General features: G+C 41.7%; 1 protein-coding gene across 8 annotated transcripts in view; it reads left to right on the forward strand.

The window, feature by feature from the left end:
- The window catches only part of FMNL2 (formin like 2), a 314,655-nt gene that overhangs the window by 266,049 nt on the left and 28,951 nt on the right, over positions 1–19,655 (forward strand). For all 8 annotated transcript variants that reach the window (XR_006205486.1, XM_042948778.1, XM_042948774.1 and 5 more), the window contains 3 exons: positions 9,709–9,783; positions 14,680–14,790; positions 17,216–17,365. Coding sequence is in view for 7 of the 8 variants with exons in the window: in XM_042948778.1 (XP_042804712.1) it covers positions 9,709–9,783; positions 14,680–14,790; positions 17,216–17,365 (336 nt within the window). In the remaining variant the exon portion in view is untranslated. The remainder of the gene's footprint in view (positions 1–9,708; positions 9,784–14,679; positions 14,791–17,215; positions 17,366–19,655) is intronic.

Raw genomic sequence — 19,655 nt, forward strand, 5'->3', positions numbered from 1 at the left:
TTTTTGAGAGAGAGAGTGAGCGAGCAGGGGAAGGGGTAGAGAGAGAGGGAGACACAGAATCCAAAGCCCAGCTCCAGGATCTGAACTGTCAGCCCAGAGCCCAATCCAGGGCTCAAACCCACAGATTGTGAGATCATGACCTGCCTGAAGTCGGATGCTCAACTGACTGAGCCACCCAGGCGCCCCTGTATTTTTATACATCTTTTAAAGTCTAGCTTAATATTCATGCCCCGTCTGCCCCTGCATTCAGTTGTGTTGTTTTGGTGGAAGTAGTTGAAGAAAATTCAGCCTCACACAAATGTACAGATTGAAAAGGAAGTATTTTAATAGAATTTATAGTTAACAGTGGATATTTATGTTTTGAAACTATACTATACAAACACTGGACAGGTAGTAGCTTCTTAAAGTAGAATCTGAAACTGTATTAATGAAATTCTTGTACTCTTGTTAACTTTAAAATTTATTTGCTTGTCTTGTACCTTGAATGATTGTAGTTTTGTAACAATATGCAGTAGTTAGTTGGGAAATACCAATTCACTGAATTATCCACATCTTCTAAATACTGACAAATTTCATCATGCAATATTTAAAAAAAAATCACATTATTATCACCACCAAATTCATCAGAAAAATCTGTAAATATTGGAAAAGCTGCCAAACTTACGGGGAATAGAAGTTCTCCACAATTCTCAGTTTTGCTTGAGAGCTCAATTTTTGTCCGTTTCCTTCATCCATTTTCAAGAAAATTTCCTGCCACATTTTTAAGTCTGAATAACTGTAGTGTGTTAGTTATTCTTTTAAATAATGAAAAGATGGCTAGATCGTCTTGCAACTGGAATAATCACAGAAGCCCTTTTCCTCAAGACACCCGTATTTTAGTAAATAGCAGAAGTGCTTTAGGCAGGCTTCCCAGTTTGTCCTATAGAATACTAAAGAGGTATATATTCACTGGTCAAGATGGAATAAAATTAATATTTTTTATTGCATCATCAAGGGTATTTTTTATTTAAGCTTTTAATTTTAATTCCAGGATAGTTAACATACAGCGTTGGAATAGTTTCAGGTGTACAATATATTGATTCAGCAGTTGTATACATTATTCAGTGCTCTCCATGATAAATGTACTCTTAATCCCCTTCACCTATTTCACCCCTCCCCCCACCGACCTCCCCTCTGGTAGCCATTTGTTTATTCTCTGTAGTTAAGAATCTGTTTCTTGGTTTCTCTGGTTTTTTCCTTTGTTTGTTTTGTTCTTAAATTCCACATTATGAGTGAAAACATTTCTCTGACTTATTTTGCTTAGCATTATAGTTTTTAGCTCCATCCACGTTGTTGCAAATGACAAGATTTCCTTCTTGTTATGGCTGAATAATACTCTATTACACATACACACATGCCCCACATCTTCTTTATCCATTCATCTATTGATAGACACTTGGGCTGCTTCCACAATTTGGCAATTGTAAATGATGCTGCGATGAACACCGGGGTGCATGTATCCCTTTGAATTAATGTTTTTGTATTCTTTGGGTAAATACCAAGTAGTGCGATTACTGGATCATGTGTTAATTCCATTTTTAACTTTTTGAGGAACCGCCATACTGTTTTCCACAGTGGCTGTACCAGTTTGTATTGCCACCCACATTTTTCTCCACATCTTCGCCAACACTTGTTGTTTCTCATATGGTTGATTTTAGCCATTCTGACAGGAGTGAGGTGGTGTATCATTGCAGTTTTGATTTGTATCTCCCTGATGGTAAATGATGATCATCTTTTCCTGTGTCTGTTGGTCATCTGTAGGTCTTCTTTGGAGGAATATCTGTTCCTGTCTTCTGCCCATCTTTAATTCAATTTTTTGTTTTTTTGAATGTTGAATTGTATGAGTGCTTTAGGTGCTTTGAATACTAACCCTTTATCAGATATGTCCTTTTATCAAGGGTATTCTTAAGTGACCCTGGCTTTTTGTTTTAAATGGACACTGATGAATGCAGTGATTACTGTAATATTTAGTGCCAATGCCTTGAGTTGTGCCCAGGCAGCAGTGGTTTTATTCACCCACCATTGCTTCTGCACCACTTCTGCCTACTCTGTAAAAAAGGCAGTAACACCTTAGTGTCATTGTGATAATAGTTCTGACCTCACAGGCTCTGTGAAAGGGCCTCAGAAACCCTTGGACCCAGAACCATTATTTTAAGAACTGTTTCCCAAGTATACTGTCTGCTCTGTTGTTGGGCCAGGTGGAAGTGATTCCATTTAGATGAGAGTAGGGTCCTCCTGACAGACATCCAGGATTAGGGCAGAGCACAGAAGAAACTGGAGGAGATGTGGAATGAGAGGAGGGAGCAGTGGACAAACCTCAGGCATTTGCCTGTTTGTGCACCGAGGTCTTTGATCTAGCAAACAAAGAGTCCTTGTCTTTAAGGGCTCTGAAGTCATTGCACATCTTTGTTAGATTTAGTTCGATTTGTGATTCGGAGTGAAGAGAGCATGGGTTGACATCTGCCTCCCAAGCAGGCCCCGAGCGAGATATGTGGTGACAATGCCACAGGATTTAAACAACTCCTCTCCTGTGCTGTTGGTACAATTCAGTGAACATTCGATGACCGCTAGAAAGTGTCATTGTGTCCTCTCCCTTGCCTTGCTGGGCCAAATTGGGTATGCTCAAAGGAGGAATCTGTGAGGAGAAATGAATGGGGAAAAAAAAGGATAGTGTTAGGCCTTCTCCTACTTTAGAGGAGTCTGATGGATCAGTCATCCCAGAGAAGACCGAAGGCCTTTGCTTGTCATTTAGTCCTCAGGTAGCTAGTTAAATACCAGTCTGTCTTGAGCTGCAGTGTATTCTGGTCTTCCTGTAGGAATAGAAGCCTTGAAAGAATCCCCGTGTGTTCTTACGACCAAGAGGTATGTCTTACATTGAAGCCAGAAAGAGTCAAGTCAGACATTAGGAATATTTCTGGAAGATGTCATTTATGAAGAACTGTATTGTGCAGCCTTACTCTCTAGAATGTAGTGAAGGTCCTTTTTGTTCAGGGAAGCGGTAAAAAGGCATTTCTCATTTAAGATGTGGTGTTTCAACGAGTTATTCTTGGGGGACTTTACTAGCCCTTCCATCTGTGTCAGGACTCTTTCGGTACAGCAAAACACATATATGAAAAGTAGAGGGTCATCTGGATGTTTTGTGTGGTTCATGCCAAAACATCTGGATGTTTGAAACATCTGGAAAAGTGGCTGAAGTTTTCCCGAGGGTGATTAGCATTACGTGGATGAAACCTCTGGCTCCTAATCAGATATTTACCGGTTCAACATTGATAGAAATGTTGTATTAATTTATGGGGGAGGAGGGTTGAATAGACTGTAGAGTGCATTCCATTGTGCAGCTTTCCATAGTTTTCTGCGGAGTGAAATAAGGTGTTTTAGTTGCAGAATGTTTCAATCTGATGAATATTTCTGCCTTTAAGTCCCGGGAGACATGAGAGCCAGCAGTAGGTCCAAGTGGTGTGCTTCTGACCCAGCAGCCGGGTGGTGTCAGTGTGTGAAACGTCCAGGTACCTGAGGGGAGAGAGGTTGTAGACCCCTGCAAGCACAGAACACCCCAGCAGAGTGGTCTTCTGTCAGGCCGTCATGGGGTCAAGTAATCCTCAGACCGGGGGCACTCTCAGTGGAAGGTAAAAGATGCTCTTCACCTAGGGCAAACTGTGAAACGACTGTTGACTTCATGTGGCCCTGAGAAGAAAACGGAACTTTTGTTCCTGGGCAGGCCCCGAGAAGGGTAGCGTAATCAGTCATAATAGACCGTGCCTCTTAAGAGGTGCCTTCCTGCGGGGAGCCGTGTGGATCACAGGGGCCTATTGTGAGGGAGAAAAAGAAAGTATTGAAGCAGGCACCAGGCAAGCAGGGCAAGAAGGAAACGCTTAAGCAAGGGGCCTTTAATTTTTATGTAACTAACCCAGAAGCATGTTTTATAACCACCTCATAAGAGTCAGGCCTCAGTCTGGCTGCAGACTTTGTGTGGTGCCCTGGGAGCTGTTGCTGGGGAAGCCAAAGACAGTCATTGACCTTGAAGGGGGACCGAGAGGTGGCTGAAGGCCGGCAGTCTGTTGTTCATTTCAGCATCTGGCTGGCGAGAATACTCTTTATTACAGGCTTTTGTAAAACCATCTTTTCTTCGCTATTAGCCTTAAGGGAAATCCTCCCCTAACCCCTGTTCACCCTTAGAGACGCTTTAAAGCACTGCCTCTTTTGCATCCAGAGCCCCAGATTTATCCAAATGGTTTGGGACAGTGTTCAGAAATGTCTTTCACAGATGGAGAGCAGAGTTGAGTCGTTTTTTGGCACGAGTTGTGCTTTTGCTTCAGTTCTCCTTGAAGTGAAAATGTATGTTGTTTGTCCTGGGTGTGGCCCATTTTATCTGGGCAGGGCAGGATTTATCTGCTTTACACGAACCAGTGAGCGAGATGCTGTGAGATGGTGCCCTGGCCCTTATGTATGGCACACAGGACCTGTGTAGCTGAGTGCCTCCCTCTAAATTTGGTTTGTGTAGAGCTTCCAGGCTGGTCAGTTTGGGAATATCATGTTATATGGCCATGCCTAGATTAGAATTTTAGAGCTTCAAGATAGCAAGTGAGGTTTTGGGTTTTTTTTTTTTTTTCTTCAAACTTTTATTAGCAATGAAAACCTTCAATGAAACTTTTTTCAATGAAATCTTATCAGGCAACTCAGTACAATAAAGCAGAGCTGGATAAACCAGGATGGCAGTCCCAAGAACCTTTCTTACTTGTGTTTTTCCTTTCCCTGCCAAGCTCCCCCTTTGGGAGCCCCCCAAGTATTCCTCTGTCACCCTTAAGGCTTTCTAAAAGCAGCCTTGAAAACAAGAAATATAACCTAAGGCTCTTGAATTAATGGATGTGAAAATGGAAGTCTAGAGAGGTTCACCAAGTTGTCCAAGCTCACAGCAGAGTGGTGGCAGAGCTGTGACTTATGACCCAGGTTTTAGGGTCCCCTGCTTAGTCCTATATCTGCCCTCATATCCCCTGACCCCATCAGTGTTAGAGCTTCAAGGTGCAAAGAGGAGTGGATGTTAGGCAGGACCTCAGGGATGGGTGGATGTTTAGTAAACTGAAGTCTGTGGTCCACGACCTGAGCCTGAGGGTTTTTGCTTTCTGTGGTGTTACTCAGGGCCAGGGTATTGATTCACATGAGACTGATTTATAAATGAAGGTGCCTGTTCAGTTTACAGCAGAGTAATGTTTTTCCAGGGTGTATACTTTTATCTTCCTGCTGTCAGACTTAATTTTTGGTAGTCCTGGCTGCCAGTAGTGGAAGCCTAATTCCCGATGGAGTATTCTCTGCAGTCTCCTCTTCGGGGCCTATCTGTGGCTGCAATTTCTTCCATTTGCTCATTCCCCCACCTACTTCAGTGGCTTCTTATCACCGATACAGTAAGTTGGTGTTAAAGCTAGCGGGGGGAATGAGAAATACCTTTGATTATATGAAAGTCAAGAAATGACAGATTTCAGTTGCCACAGAACAGTTTTTTTTTTTTACTTGAAAGTTCTCAGATCATACGTTGTCTGGCCTTTGTTGGCACATGGCAGATCTCTGCAGCAATATATAACGTTCAGTAATACATACGTGCGGATACGTTCCTGGCTCTTATGTACACTTTGGTGAAGTCCTTGCGTGCATCCCCATGAAGGCCAATCGATGTGTGGATTCTGAACGCAACTGAGAATTGGCATCTTGTTTCTTTTATCCTCCCTGTTTTCTAAAACCAGGTCAGTGTCAAAGGAAAGAAGAGACATGTTCAGCCATGGTTGTCCCATTTGAACCAAGTGTGTGGGGGTGGTCCAGATGTGAGCAGTATGAGCTGGGACGGCTTTCCTTTGATGCCGAACACAGCTTTACCAACCTCCCCAAACATATCTTCCCATTTCCTGTGGGATTACGGTATACACTTGTTTAATGATTGCTGAAGTATTGTAGGAACAAATGTGAATCTGGTTTGCATGCTTCCTTTCCTTCAGTAGAAATAAAGGGGGCCTCTGGAATCCCTGCTGTTCCCTTGGAACAGTGTCAGAAAATACCACCCTGAATTCATTAGTCGAGATTGGCAGCAGAACGGTCTACCTAAACCTCTCCAGAGAGGGGCTTGGTGAAGCTGACAGGAGAGGCCCTTCTGGGTCTCCCAGTGAGTGAGGAGAGTGGTCCATCAGATCATTCTTCCAAAGTTCCTTGAAGCTGGCATCTCTGCTGGCCATATGTCATTTTTGTGCATTGGGATTCTTTTCACCAAGCTTACAACAGCTATAAATTGGAAGATATTAAGTCTGTTGTTTTTGACAAAGGTATTTCTGTTTCCTAACACATATGTTCTTAGCATGGATTTATCTGTTGACAGGATGCTCTCTAAACAAATGCTTATATTCAAAGCTCTTTTTTTTTTTTAATTTTTTTTAATTTATTTTTGAGACAGAGACAGAGCATAAGCAGGGGAGGGACAGAGAGAGAGGGAGACACAGAATCCAAAGCAGGCTCCAGGCTCTGAGCTGTCAGCACAGAGCCCAACACGGGGCTCGAACCCACAAACCATGAGATCATGACCTGAGCTGAAGTCGGACGCTCTACCGACTGAGCCACCCAGGCGCCCCTATTCAAAGCTCTTAATGTCTGTTTCAGTCCTGTCTACCAGGGTACTGCATGGTTTTTGGGATCTTTACCCAGCACGAAATTAATCTAATATTGCTTGTCCTAGTTTTGATGCCTTTTTTAAAAAAGATTTTGTTAACAGGCTGTGAATCATTTTCTTGCTGCCCATATGTGCTTTCCTCAGCCATATAAAATCCCTTTTTTTCTAATGCCTTGCACACAGTCTCTGATTTGGGAGTTACCTTATTATTCATTGTACCTATGCAGGGGCAGTGGGTAAATTCCTACTTCATTCCCATGATACCCAGTTATGGTAACTGTATCTCCTTATTGTTAAGTCAGAGATTGAATGAATTGGAGAATTAATGATCTAGTTACCTGGTTTACAATTGGTAGTCAGGCTTTAATCTGCTGGTCTATATTATATAAGCCACTGGTTCAATAGCCACGAATAGTTGTTAAAAGCACAGATTCCTAGTTCCATTGTGGAGATTTTCATTCAGTAGGTCTTGATTTAGATCCAGGAATCCACCATTTTTAGAAGTTCCATGGAAGACTGTGGTGCAGGCACATCAAGTATATGCCCAGTGTCATGATTGTGGTTTTCTAACAAGAACATTTTTCATCTGTTGTCTCAGATACAAAGACAGTTTAAAGCATTCCGGGATTAAGTAATATATGTTTATCTGCACATTCTAGGCTGTGTTGGAGAAAGAACATCAGTCAGGCTGGCACTTGGCGACCTGGTTCTAGCTTCTGCATTGACTTTTCATCAAATTATAGATGTATGATCTGTCTAGGTATCAGTCTCATTCATAAATAGAGGGCACCAGGTACTTTCCAGATTCCTGACATTCTTTGATTTGAATGGTTTTGCGTGGAAGGAATTGTATTCATCGTCACTGTTCATTGTTAGCTGTTGCTTCTTCTAGTTTGTTGAGTGCTAGCTGCTCAACAGACCATTAGTCACAGCTTCTGGTAGCTGGTAGCTGTTTGCAGATTCAAGACAACTTCTCTTCCTTTCTCCTGCCACTACCGACCTCCCCAAAACAGACTGAAGTAAACCATTCTCCTGGGAAACAAGTTCTTATGTTGGGGTTTGTCTTAAAGAAAATTCAGGTTGTAATTCTGATCCTTTCCATATCCAGCCTTGGCAGTTTTCACCCACTGGGTCCTTTTTGCAGGCTAGGAGTTTTGTCCCTTTGGGCACAAGATGTGGCTGATGTCATAGTCTAGGGAGCTGTGCTTGTAATGCCTCAACCCCCCGCCTCTTAACAAACCTTTTGCTTCCAGGAATTTGCTTCATATTCTCCAGAGGGGCTGGCTGAGATGAGTGGCAGAACAAAGTATCCCTTTAAATGTCTCTGCCTTTGTGGAGTTGCATCAAAATGATCTGTAGTGTTTTTAAAATTGTGCATGTGCGTGTCACCCAGCGCCCCCCGGTCCCATTGAATCAGGCTCTGTCGGTGGGATTGGATTCGTGCTTTTAAAGGCTTGACTTCCAGTGCTCCCTCTGGAGCCTCGTTGTCTTCCTCCGGACTGGGTTCATGCACTGTTTCTTCTGTAATTATTTTTTGTTAAGGCAGGTATAAATACGTGGAGAGTTGTTGTCTGAATACGGTAAAGTGTGGTGTGCATCTATTGAGAAAATTAAGTTGCCTTGAGACTTAGAAGGCCCTCAGAGGCTGAAGGCTTAATGTTCCCATCACATGGTTTGGACAGGAATTACCACTAAAGATTTACCTGTAGCACCTGTCTACTATGGGCTGATGGTTCTTTTTTCATCAACGTGATCATCCTTTCATTAAGTGTTATCTTAACATAATTAGTCATTTGTCCTTTTTTCAGTGTAATTCAACAAATATTATTGAGAGCTTCCAACATGGTAAGCATTGTTTTAGATGCTGAAGGTAGCATAGTGAACCAAACAGACAAAACTGCTGTCTTCTTGAATCTTCCTCTTCACTGAAATAAATATTTATGTGGGATTTAACATGACGGAATTAAGTGGCTGCATTATAACATTATGAAACACCATTTTGGGGGAATTTTTCAGGATCATCCTACATATATTTCTAAGACCACAAATAGAACCAAAAAACTGAGCTAAGCATGTGAAACCCGGATTAAATTCAAAATGTTAAGACTGGGGACTGTCTTACTGACACTACATGTAGCTCAAGGGTGTTCAGGTGCATACTTTCTGAAGGCAGAAAGAATAAGCCAGTGGGCTCCAAATAAAGGTTGCTAAGGTCACTGGCAGAATTGAAGTTTATCCTTTAATTTTGGGAATAAGTCTCCAGAGAGTTCTTACTTGTTATGAATCTTTCCTTGACTCTGTATTTTTGACTCAATGTAGACCCAGAACCTTTGGAGCACTTGAGTTCATAGTAATTTATCTTGCCCTTTTACCTGTTCGGCGAAAACATTAATTTGAGCTGAATGTTTCAGGCCTCTGGGCTGCTAATTTATAAGTTCCTGCAAATTTCTATACTTGCCTTAAATGGGTTAGTAGAACTTCCCAAGTGTCTACTGTAGTACTACATACTTTACTGCTATGGTGTCTACTTCTGTGTTGTAGTTTATGTTAAAATCACTTGATTTAGATGTAATAGGAACATTGTCAATCTGCTTTTCAAGGAACTTAAATACTGAATTGTCCAAATCTTTTAGCTTACCTGTTTTAAAAGTGCTTTTGTAAAAAGGAAAATGGGGGGGAGGGCGGGGGGTGTTGTTACAGTTTTCCTCTTTTAAACCATAACATTTTGGGATTCTGCATGCAGGCTAAATTGTTGGACTGCAAAAATAACCAATGAAAGGAAAACACATTTGACATAGATTTCAATATATCGGGGAACATTTAAAAGAAACTGAGGCTTAGCTTTAGGGCCTGGCTCATGTTGCTGTTTGTGAGTTAACCAGCTTAGAAGAGAAGGAAACAGTGTGTGAGAGAGGCAATAAAAAGATATTCTGGAAATAATTATTAATGCTAAAATTCCTGCCTCTAATTTTAGAATGCTTATGTTTGGAATTTCATATGCGTGATGAAAATGTGTATTTCAGGTTTGCGGAGAAAAACAGCGCTTTGAGAAGTTGATGGAACATTTCAGGAATGAAGACAATAACATAGATTTTATGGTGAGTTATTCCAGGACCACATTACAATCAATAAGGCAAGCTCAGTTTCTGCACTTTTTTCCTAAACCCGTTTATATTTATATATGATACATATGTGTGTGTATGTGCATATAAATGTTACAAAGGACAGAAAATTGAGTGTAATCTGCTATAGATTCGATCTAGAGTGTTCCTCACAATCTGTATTTTTCCCTTACAGTGTTTATTTCCAGTTTTATTCCTCGTGCACATACTGTACTAAAGATCCAAAGTACTAATTATTTATAGCAAATAAAGGATGAAAGCATGCATTTGGGAAAAGGATGTTAACTGCTGGGACATATACCTGCGGTTGCCAGCTTTAGCTGTCAGTAAAGCTGCATCAGGATCCTGAAGATAGAAGTCAAGAATCTGGGATGCTTGGGTGGCTCAGTCAGTTAAGCATCCAACTCTTGATTTCTGCTCAGGTCATGATCTCATGGTTCATGGGATCGAGTCCCGTGTCAGGCTCTGCGCTGACAGCATGGAGCCTGCCTGGGATTCTCTCTCTCTCTCTGGCCCTCTCCCATCTCTGTCTTTCTCTCTCTCTCTCTCTCTCTCTCTCTCTCTCTCTCTCTCTCCCCCTTCCTCCCGCCACCCCTGTCTCTCTCTCTCAAAATGAACATGGGGGAAAAACAAACAAACAAAAAAACCCAGAAAACAAGAATCTTGCCCATTTTGCTTTTTGTATACCTCAGCCAGTGGCTTTCTCCAGACTATATTCTCAAAGACTAGAGTGCTTTGGTTTGTAGAATTGACTGTACATATCCCCCAAATTACTCTACAGGAGTGATTCCTGCCCTGGTAACTCTGTGAGGGCAGAGTTAGACTGCGGTTCTCCTTAGTGGGATAGTTCACATGTAAGGATGTGTGGCTCAGCGGTAGGACTATCCTCTTCAGGTTTGAACAGCAGTAGGAGTTTGAGAACTTCCAAATTCATACACTTAAACCTTAATCTTGGACTGAAGATAGACGGTTTCTGAGACAGACTTCCCGTGGGTGGATCCAGATCTGCAGGCTTTCTTTGGCCTAATCCAGTTGACATACACAGCTCCTGCTCTGGGGAGGTCTCACCTGGGCTTTGTCCCTCAGGTCACTTCTAGCTCAGAGCAGGTATACCAGTCAGTCCTTAACATTGTGAGTCTTCTAAAACTTATACTTAGGGTGCCAGGCACACTTTTCATTTGAATTGCTTTAGTGGCTGTAAAACATGAAACATAATTTTGGAGATTTCTAACCCTTTTATGTGACTTTTTTTCTGGGTCTTTACATTTTATATGCATCCTAGCCCTCAGGCCCTTCTGAAAGTAGTGAGAATGATGAAACTGTTTATAGAGAAGTCTTGCTGTTCCATAAAGCATGTTATTTGCTGTTTAAAAAGGCAAAAAATGTGAGACAAGGAGTGCTGTTACATTGGCTTTTTAATTAAAAAAAATTTTTTTTTAAATTTATTTTTCAGAGAGAGAGAGAGGCAAAGTTCAAACAGGGAAGGGGCAGTGAGAGGGGGAGGCAGAGAATCCGAAGCAGGCTCCAGGCTCTGAGTAGTCAGCACAGAGCCTGATGCAGGCTCGAACCCACAAACCGTGAGATCATGACTGATCGAGCCACCTAGGCACCCTATACATTGGCTTTTTAATTTTGCTGTTAGGATTTTGGGGAGTGTTTAAGGCCCATGTTTGCACTAGTGATAAATATGTGAAGAAGTTGTGCGCTGGCTCACTGTAGCAGTTTCTTTCCTCTGCCTTCATAGGGGCAACTTATTTGTTCCTGAAAGCTGAGGTTGCAAACTGGAGGCTCCCAGGCTGAGCCAGCCTATAGGCTTGTGAGTTTAGTCTGACAGTGATGTCCTTCCATTAAAAATTTGAAAGTTGTGCATACAAATAAAGATTTCTAATTTTTTCAATTAAAAATTTCTGCCAACACTAGGCCCTGTTTTTGTAGAGTATCAAGTGCTGGAGCCAAGTAGTCAGTCTGTCTTTCTTTCTTTCTTTCTTTCTTTCTTTCTTTCTTTCTTTCTTTCTTTCTTTCTTTCTTTCTTTCTTTCTTTCTTTTTCATTCATTCATTCAATGTTTCCTTATTTTGGGGGAGAGAGAGAGGGAGGTGGAACGGGGAGGGGCAGAAAGAGAGGGAGACACAGAATCAAAAGCAGGCTCCAGGTTCTGAGCTGTCAGCACAGAGCCCGATGCAGGGCTTGAACTCACCATCCCTGCGATCATGACCTGAGCCGAAGTCGGATGCTTAACCCACTGAGCTACCCAAGTGCTGCTCCCCCCCCACCCCGCCCATTTTTAAGTCTAAAGATCCTCCTTCTAGTTTGCCGTGGTCCACACCATTTCTTACTGTATTACACGTGGTATACTTCACTCATTATCATACCTTGTGGATCCCTCTGCCATTTGAGTTTGTGCTGAAATTATATATAATTAAACCCTTTAAAATGCCTGCACTTCTTAGAAATAGAGTATATTTCTTGTCATTTACTTATATGTACATGCATCAAGGAATCTAATTTAGAAACTGCTAATATACAGGTACAATGATCAATTCATCTGTCACCTAGCAAATAGTTGCTTCTCAGGCATATCATAAAACTCAACAACTATTCAGAAGAGAAATGGAAAAATCCAACCATATTTTCTTCCAGAAAATGAGGCTTTTCTTAAACTGTCCTTGGGAATGCAGTTAAGTTGCACAACCTCCTTAACAACATATTCCTCATAAAATACAATATAGATTTTTCTAATGCAGCAGAAGGAAGAAGGAAAAAAACCCTGACAGTCTTTCTTTAGCTCATTTAACCATAGAACTTGAAGTCATTTTTTCAGTTAAATTGCAAAAGAATCTCCTTGAACCAAGAGAGTTGACATATCTTCCCAAGATAGCCAGTGTATAACATATACTCAAAAAAGAGTCTAACTCGATAGAAACAATTTGAAAAAAGATAAAAGAAACTGGGTTTGGAGGAGAGAGGAAGAAGGCAGTTTTCAGAGTAAATGTGAACCTGGATCCCTCACTCACTTTACCTTTTTGCGCAGACTGTGTTTACCCATAGAGGGAAAGGATTAGTAAGATATTTTTACCATAAATAAACTGTCACTATTTTTTTTTTTTTTTTTTTTATCATTTTGCCTCCTTGTACAGACTGCATTTACCCATTGAGGGGAAGTATTAGGTATTTTCACCATAAATAAACTGTCACTATTTTTTTTTTTAAGTTTTATATATTTACTGTGAGAGAGGGAGAGAGCAGGGAAGGGCCAGAGAGAGAGAGAGAGAGAGACAGAGAGAATATCCCAAATAGGCTTCACGTTGTCAACTTGGGGCCCCAATGTGGGACTCAGGCTCATGAACCATGAGAGCATGACCTGAGCCAAAATCTAGAGTCAGATGCTTAACTGATTGAACCACCCAGGTGCCCCTAAACTGTCAGCATTAAAAGCAAGATAGGGACTCCTGGTTAGCTCAGTTGGTAGAGCATGTGACTGTTGATCTTGGGGTTGTAAGTTTGAGCCCCACTTTGGGGAAAGAGATTACTTAAAAATAAAACCGTAAAAAAAAGGAAAAAAGAATAGATCTGTTCAACTTTGTTTTCTTTACCAAACCAGGGACTGATTTTCTCTGTGGCAGGTCTCAGGGCCATTGATGCAGTTATGGGGAGCTAGTAAATCGAGGGGTTTTGTGGAATGGAAGCCGGTTGATTAAAACAGAAAGATGGGTCAAAGATCCTATTATGATCTTGTTGGTATGGTCGGGCCCATAGTGAAATTTTAGAAGTGATTATCCTGTGGTACGATTATAGGTGATTTTTTAAAATGTTCTTTTTTATAATAATTTTCACATTTTCTATAACATGCCTGTAATAACTTACACAGTTTGTTCTATATACCCACCCATAAGACTTTTTAAAAAGTTTTACTGACAGGTGGTTAATATAACATCTAACCTACCCATTGAAAGTGGGCAATTCAACACATTTTTTGCATACTTGCAGGGTTGTGTGGCCGTCACTGCAGTCTGATTTAGAACACATTGTCATCCCAGAAAGACCCCGTCAGTAGTTACTGCCCATTTCCTATCCCCAGACCTAGGCAGCTGCTAATCTACTTTCTATCTCCACAGACTTGCCTGTTCTGGATACTTCATATGGATGGAATCATAACTTATATGGTCTTTTATGACAGACTGGTTTCATTTAGCATAATGTTTTCAAGTTCATCCACATTGTAAGATGCATCAGTACTTCATTGCCTTTTTATTGTCACCTAATATTCCATTGTGTTGATAGGTTATATTTTTTTAACCCATCACTTGATGGACATTGCGTTCTCTCCCCCTCCCCCCCCCCCACTTTCTGGGAAATAATGAATAATATAAAATAATACGATATATAGAATATATATTAGTTATACTAATATAAATAATAGTGAATAATGCCATTATGAACATTTGTGTATAAGTTTCTGGATGGACATGTATTTTCATTTCTCATGGGTATATACCCAGGACAGGGTTGCTGGATCCTATGGTAACTCTGTCATTAATATTTTGTGGAGTGGTCAAACTTTTCAAAGTGGCTGCACTGGTTTACATCTCTGGCAGCAGTGGATGAGGGTTCCACTTTTTCCACCTCCTTGCAGCTCTCGGTATGGTTTTCCATTTTGATCATGGTCACCCTAGTGGATGACGAGGGGTATTTTACTGTGGTATCTCTATGACTTGAATTTGAAAAATTACAAAATATTTTTAAAGACCCAATGAAACGAAGGAAAAGGAGGTCGGTGAGTGAGTTTAGATTTGTGTAATTGAAAGCATATGCCTATGTTTAAACTGAGAAAACAAGTTTTCAGCCATCTAACCCACTGGCAATTTCATTGCAGGTGGCCTCTATGCAGTTTATTAATATTGTAGTCCATTCAGTAGAAGACATGAATTTCAGAGTTCACCTCCAGTATGAATTTACCAAGTTAGGCCTGGATGAATACTTGGATGTAAGTATAACTGTGACCTTTGGCTCCAATGTAAGACTTGATTTATTGCCTACCTTCAAGATACACTTCCGCCGTGACTAAAGAACACTTCAAGCTCTGTACAGTCAAGTATCGTAGCACTAGTTAAAGGGAACGTATCTGAGTGATGCAGTTTGCCAGGGAAACTGGATTCTTGAAGACCTCCTGGGAGCTCAGTCTGTCTTCTGCCAGCAGCCTTTTAGTGTTGGAGTCAGACAACCTCTTGTAGCCTCTCACTGTAGCTCACCTCTGCTCTTGAACTCTGTCTGGACCAAGTCTCATTGCACCCTTCATCTGGGCTATTGGGCAATCCACGTTCTTGGTTACTCTGGGGACCCTATCTGGGCAGGGGAGGTGAAACCAAGACTGTTTAAGAGTGATGAATAAATGCTTAGAGTATAAAAAAGTCATGAGGAAATGGACACTAGAGACTTCCTCCTGTAGAGCTGTTAAATTCTGTTTAATGCATTTGTGGCTTTAGAAGTTCCACTTTTAAGTTCTCGGTTCGTGAAGAGATCTAAAGTTTCTCTTTCTCTGCCTCCCCTGTGGAAGTGCTCAGCCAGTTCCCTATAGTTCTTCCTTCACCTAAGAAACAGCAAGTTTATGTGAAAATCATAAATGGACTTGAATAGCTGTGTGTGCACAGGATGCCCTCATGTCCTTTGACTCTTGAGCAGTTCTGTTTTCCCTTCTGTACACCAGTGGTCCCCTTGAATTTGAAAGGCTACTAGTGAGAGGGCAAGAATTGTTGAGCTCAATTTCAAATCTGTTTCTAGCCCTGAAGAAGAGATATAAGCACTTCCCTTGGACATCTCTGGATTTCAGCTGCCCATCTTCGTCAGGACTGAAGCCAGGGAATTACAGTATACTGTGAGGCAGAATCATAGCATTGGTTACTCTCTGAGCTCATCAGCTGGCTTATCAGACCAGCCAGGCTGCCCTAGGTATACTGGCCTAACGTCTAAGGACTGTACTCAGGGAGAGTCTGATGGATTTTCATTAAAGAGTGGTTTGAATTGTTTTCTTATCTAAGTAATCACTAATATCTTTGACAGAATATGGTATTGAGAGGTTTTTCCTGCTCTGAGGTCAAGGTTTCTCTATCTTCTTTCCCTACATACCCTGGGAGTGGCAGTATTTGAGCAAAAATGGGGTGTATAGATTGCTAATGGCATTCTGGGTTCCATTTTGTGATGGTCGTGCTGAGCTCCTTCAGGTCAAGGCTGCCATGGCGAATCGTAACACATTAGGGCAGTGCCTGTTACTCATTGTGTACTTTGTGAAAAAACCTTCTGAGCTTCTTCCTCATTTCCCTTTCTAGGCTTCGTCCTTATTGAAATGCCTTTTTCAGTTTGTACTCTTAAACTAAGATGGAACATACTCTCTTTAGGGCACACTAAGTTGAAGAATTCCAGATTAGACCTAGGAGCAAATCCCTCTTAGAATTTATGTTGAGCCTAAGTCCTCTGAAAAGTTGAAGATTTTCCCCAAACTCTGTATTTCTTTAATTTTTTTGGTGTGTTGGTTCTGGACCCTCATAGAGGTGGTTAGAAGATTAATATTATAAGCACATAATAAATACTTCATTCATTTACAGAAACCCAGCCTTGTTAGTGGCCATTGATTTGTTCAGTAAATATTTATTGGTGTCATCTGTATGCCAGTATTATCCTAGCCACTCATCTGTTCCCCCAGGGGAAGTCAGGACTTGTGTTACTTGTAAGGAAGATTCATAGGTTACCTTGACCTCTAATTTCACCTTAAAGCTGGTTGACTTCCTTTGGATGCCTGGGTCTGTAATGCAATGAGTGGCTTCCTGATCTGTGCTTTGGGAAACCCAGAACTCCTTATGCTGGGGCAGTATCTTAAGGAAGTTATGATGGAAGGCAGATTCTAGCAACTTATGCTGAAATAAGCCCCCTGGCTACTTCACTCTCTACCCATGTCTTCTCCTCCTCCCATCCAACCTAATCCTCATTGGAATTACCATCTCTGCCCAGGCAAATTACTGCTGCTACTGTAACCACCTCTTGCACACAGATGCCTCTCAAATTTGTTACGTGGGACTGTTGCTCCTTCTGCAGCTGCTCTTAATTTTTCTGTAGTCCGATTTCACCTGTGTCAAGATGTATAGTTTGGAATATGCCTACATGGGGACTATATCTTTGGGAAGGATTAGGAAGGAAACTTGTATATATTTGGAAGAGGGTGTTCATCGGAAAGTAGTGTGATTATACCTTCTTAGAAGAACACTCTGTAATTGTCGTGAGGAGGATGCTACATCAAACCCTCTCTTGGCACAGATTGGACTGTTTGGAACAAACAAAAACCACATGGGCTGTTGTATCATTATGCTCTGTGTCTACAGCTGTGCTGACACCGCCTTCTCTTGTGTTTTGATTTTTAGAAACTGAAGCACACTGAGAGTGATAAGCTGCAGGTGCAGATTCAGGCTTACCTGGACAACGTATTTGACGTGGGAGCTCTGCTGGAAGATGCCGAAACCAAGAATGCAGCCTTGGAGAGGGTGGAAGAGCTGGAGGAGAACATTTCTCATGTAACTACATCTTGGGAAAGGAAAAACTGTCTTTGTGTAACTGGGTGCCAAGCAGAATGAGTGTTGGCTGTTACCGCAGAAAATGAAAGGATTTGGAGTATAGGGATGAACTGCAGCTTGAGATCGAGAGCTGTCAAAAGCCACCCGGGGTTCTTTCAAAGAAGGCATGTTTGTTACTTAAAACTAAAGGGAATCCATTGCCTTGCCTTAGCTCACCTGCTCAGTTTCTGCTGAGCCCAGATTTCCTGGCCATCTTACTTATCCCAGAGGGTGAGGTGATTGGCACCATGTAGAGGGGAAATGAAACTTGAATATGTGAATTTGGGCTGATGTGAAGACCTTTCTACTCATATTCTCTGAATATAAGTCATCTTCTACCACATGCGTTCACACGGGCCCATGGAGGATGGGTTCTAGCGCTTTGTGCTAAAATAAGCCCCAGAGCGAATAGACCATTATCAGTGTCTTCCTCACCTCCCACCCAACCCAGTCCCTCAGTGGAACTGCCATTGCTACACATTTCAATCTCTTTGGGAGTTTGGATTTATTTTTTCTTTAAAGTTTGTTTGTTTAGAAAGAGAGAGGAAAAAAACAAGTAGAAAGGAGCAGAGACAGAGGGGAGACAGAGGATCCAAAGCGGGCTCCGCACTGACAGTACAGAGCCCGATGTGGGGCTTGAACTCATGAAATGTGAGATCATGACCTGAGGTGAAGTCAGACACTTAACTGACTGAGCCACCCAGGTGCCCCTGGAAGTTTGGTGTGACGTATCAATAAGTTCTATTTCACTCCTGGTCTTCTGAATATAAGTCAGTTCTGCTGAATGTGTCCATACAGGCCCATGGACAGGATGGTCTTGTTTCTTCTTGATGGCCAGTCTTCCTAGTCCTGCCTTATGGTTACTCACGTGCAGTAAAAATTCATTTCAGCTACAGGCATTTTCAAGGAAATTAGTGAGCGTTCCCTTAAATCTATTCTTCTTTGAGGAGTGTCCTATCAGTGTTACATTAACTCTGTCTCAGGGCAGGGACTTATTTTGATTTGAGGGATTTATTTCACCACAGACTAAGTTGCATATAAGTCTAAAGGCCTTCAGAGGTTGTCCATTTATTCATCCATTAAGCAAATATTTGAATATTGTGAGAATGAACAGAAAAATGGTGCTTCTTAAAGACCTAAGCATTGTGAGAACCAGATTTGTTTGTTAAATTCTGCTTGACAGTGTCCTTGGCTGTAATTGAATTGTGTCTTTTTAGAGCAATATTATTTTCCCATTTGAATGGTCCGATTATTTCCCTCTACACTTTCTTAGTTGAGAGTATTGTATGTGTGTGATGTCCTTCACCTTTGTCCCTCACTCTGAAAATGGGCATCTTCATGGCTGTGGTTAAGCCAAGTTGGTGAGCCAGCCATTCACACCACCCCCCCTCCCTTTGTTAAGTGGTGTAGTGACCTGCTTGGTACCTGCTTAGGAAGGGCATTTATCGGCCTTGCCCTGAAAGATTCGTATCCTATTCTGAACCTGATCAGCATTTTAACCTCTACCCTTCCTCCTCACCTTGCCTCTCTGGTGTTCTTTACTTGTGATTGTTTTCAGTGAGATGTGGGAAATCAGAAGTAGCTCACTTTCAGAGGCTTGTGGGAAAAGTAATTAGTTAACACGTGGCTCATACTATCTTCCTCTTGAAGCCTCAGCCAGCTGTCCATAACCATACTCACATAAACCACTTTTTTTTTTTAATGTTTTATTTATTTTTGAGACAGAGCATGAGCAGGGGAGGGGCAGAGAGAGAGGGAGACACAGAATCCGAAGCAGGCTCCAAGCTGTCAGCACAGAGCCTGACCGGGGGGGGGGGGGGGGGGGTGGTTCAAACCCACAAACCATGAGATCATGACCTGAGCCGAAGTCGGACACTTAACCAACTGAGCCTCACATAACCCAGTTTTGAAGTAGGCTGCCTGTTTATTTGAACTGTCCCTCCAAATAACTTTTATTACTTGGGTTAGTTTGGGTCAAAACAAGCAGTACTATTTTTTAAGCTGGTGTTCTGTAATAACAGAACCAAGTTTTCTGGACTGATAAATTTCAAAAGCTTGTGCCTAATGGGCTTTTCTTAGTGAAGGAAAGGTGAACTTCCCCTCTTGCCTCACCTCCTGTTTCCCACCCTTGCAGGCTCATGTTGGTGAGCCCCTTCTGCCAGCCCCTGAGGAAATTGAGGGAGGTACACTGTGTGTGTTGAAACACTAAGGAACTGACATATGGGTTTTATTAAGGATCATGTATAAATTA

Source organism: Panthera leo, chromosome C1 (assembly GCF_018350215.1).
Source record: "Panthera leo isolate Ple1 chromosome C1, P.leo_Ple1_pat1.1, whole genome shotgun sequence".
NCBI lineage: Eukaryota > Metazoa > Chordata > Mammalia > Carnivora > Felidae > Panthera > Panthera leo.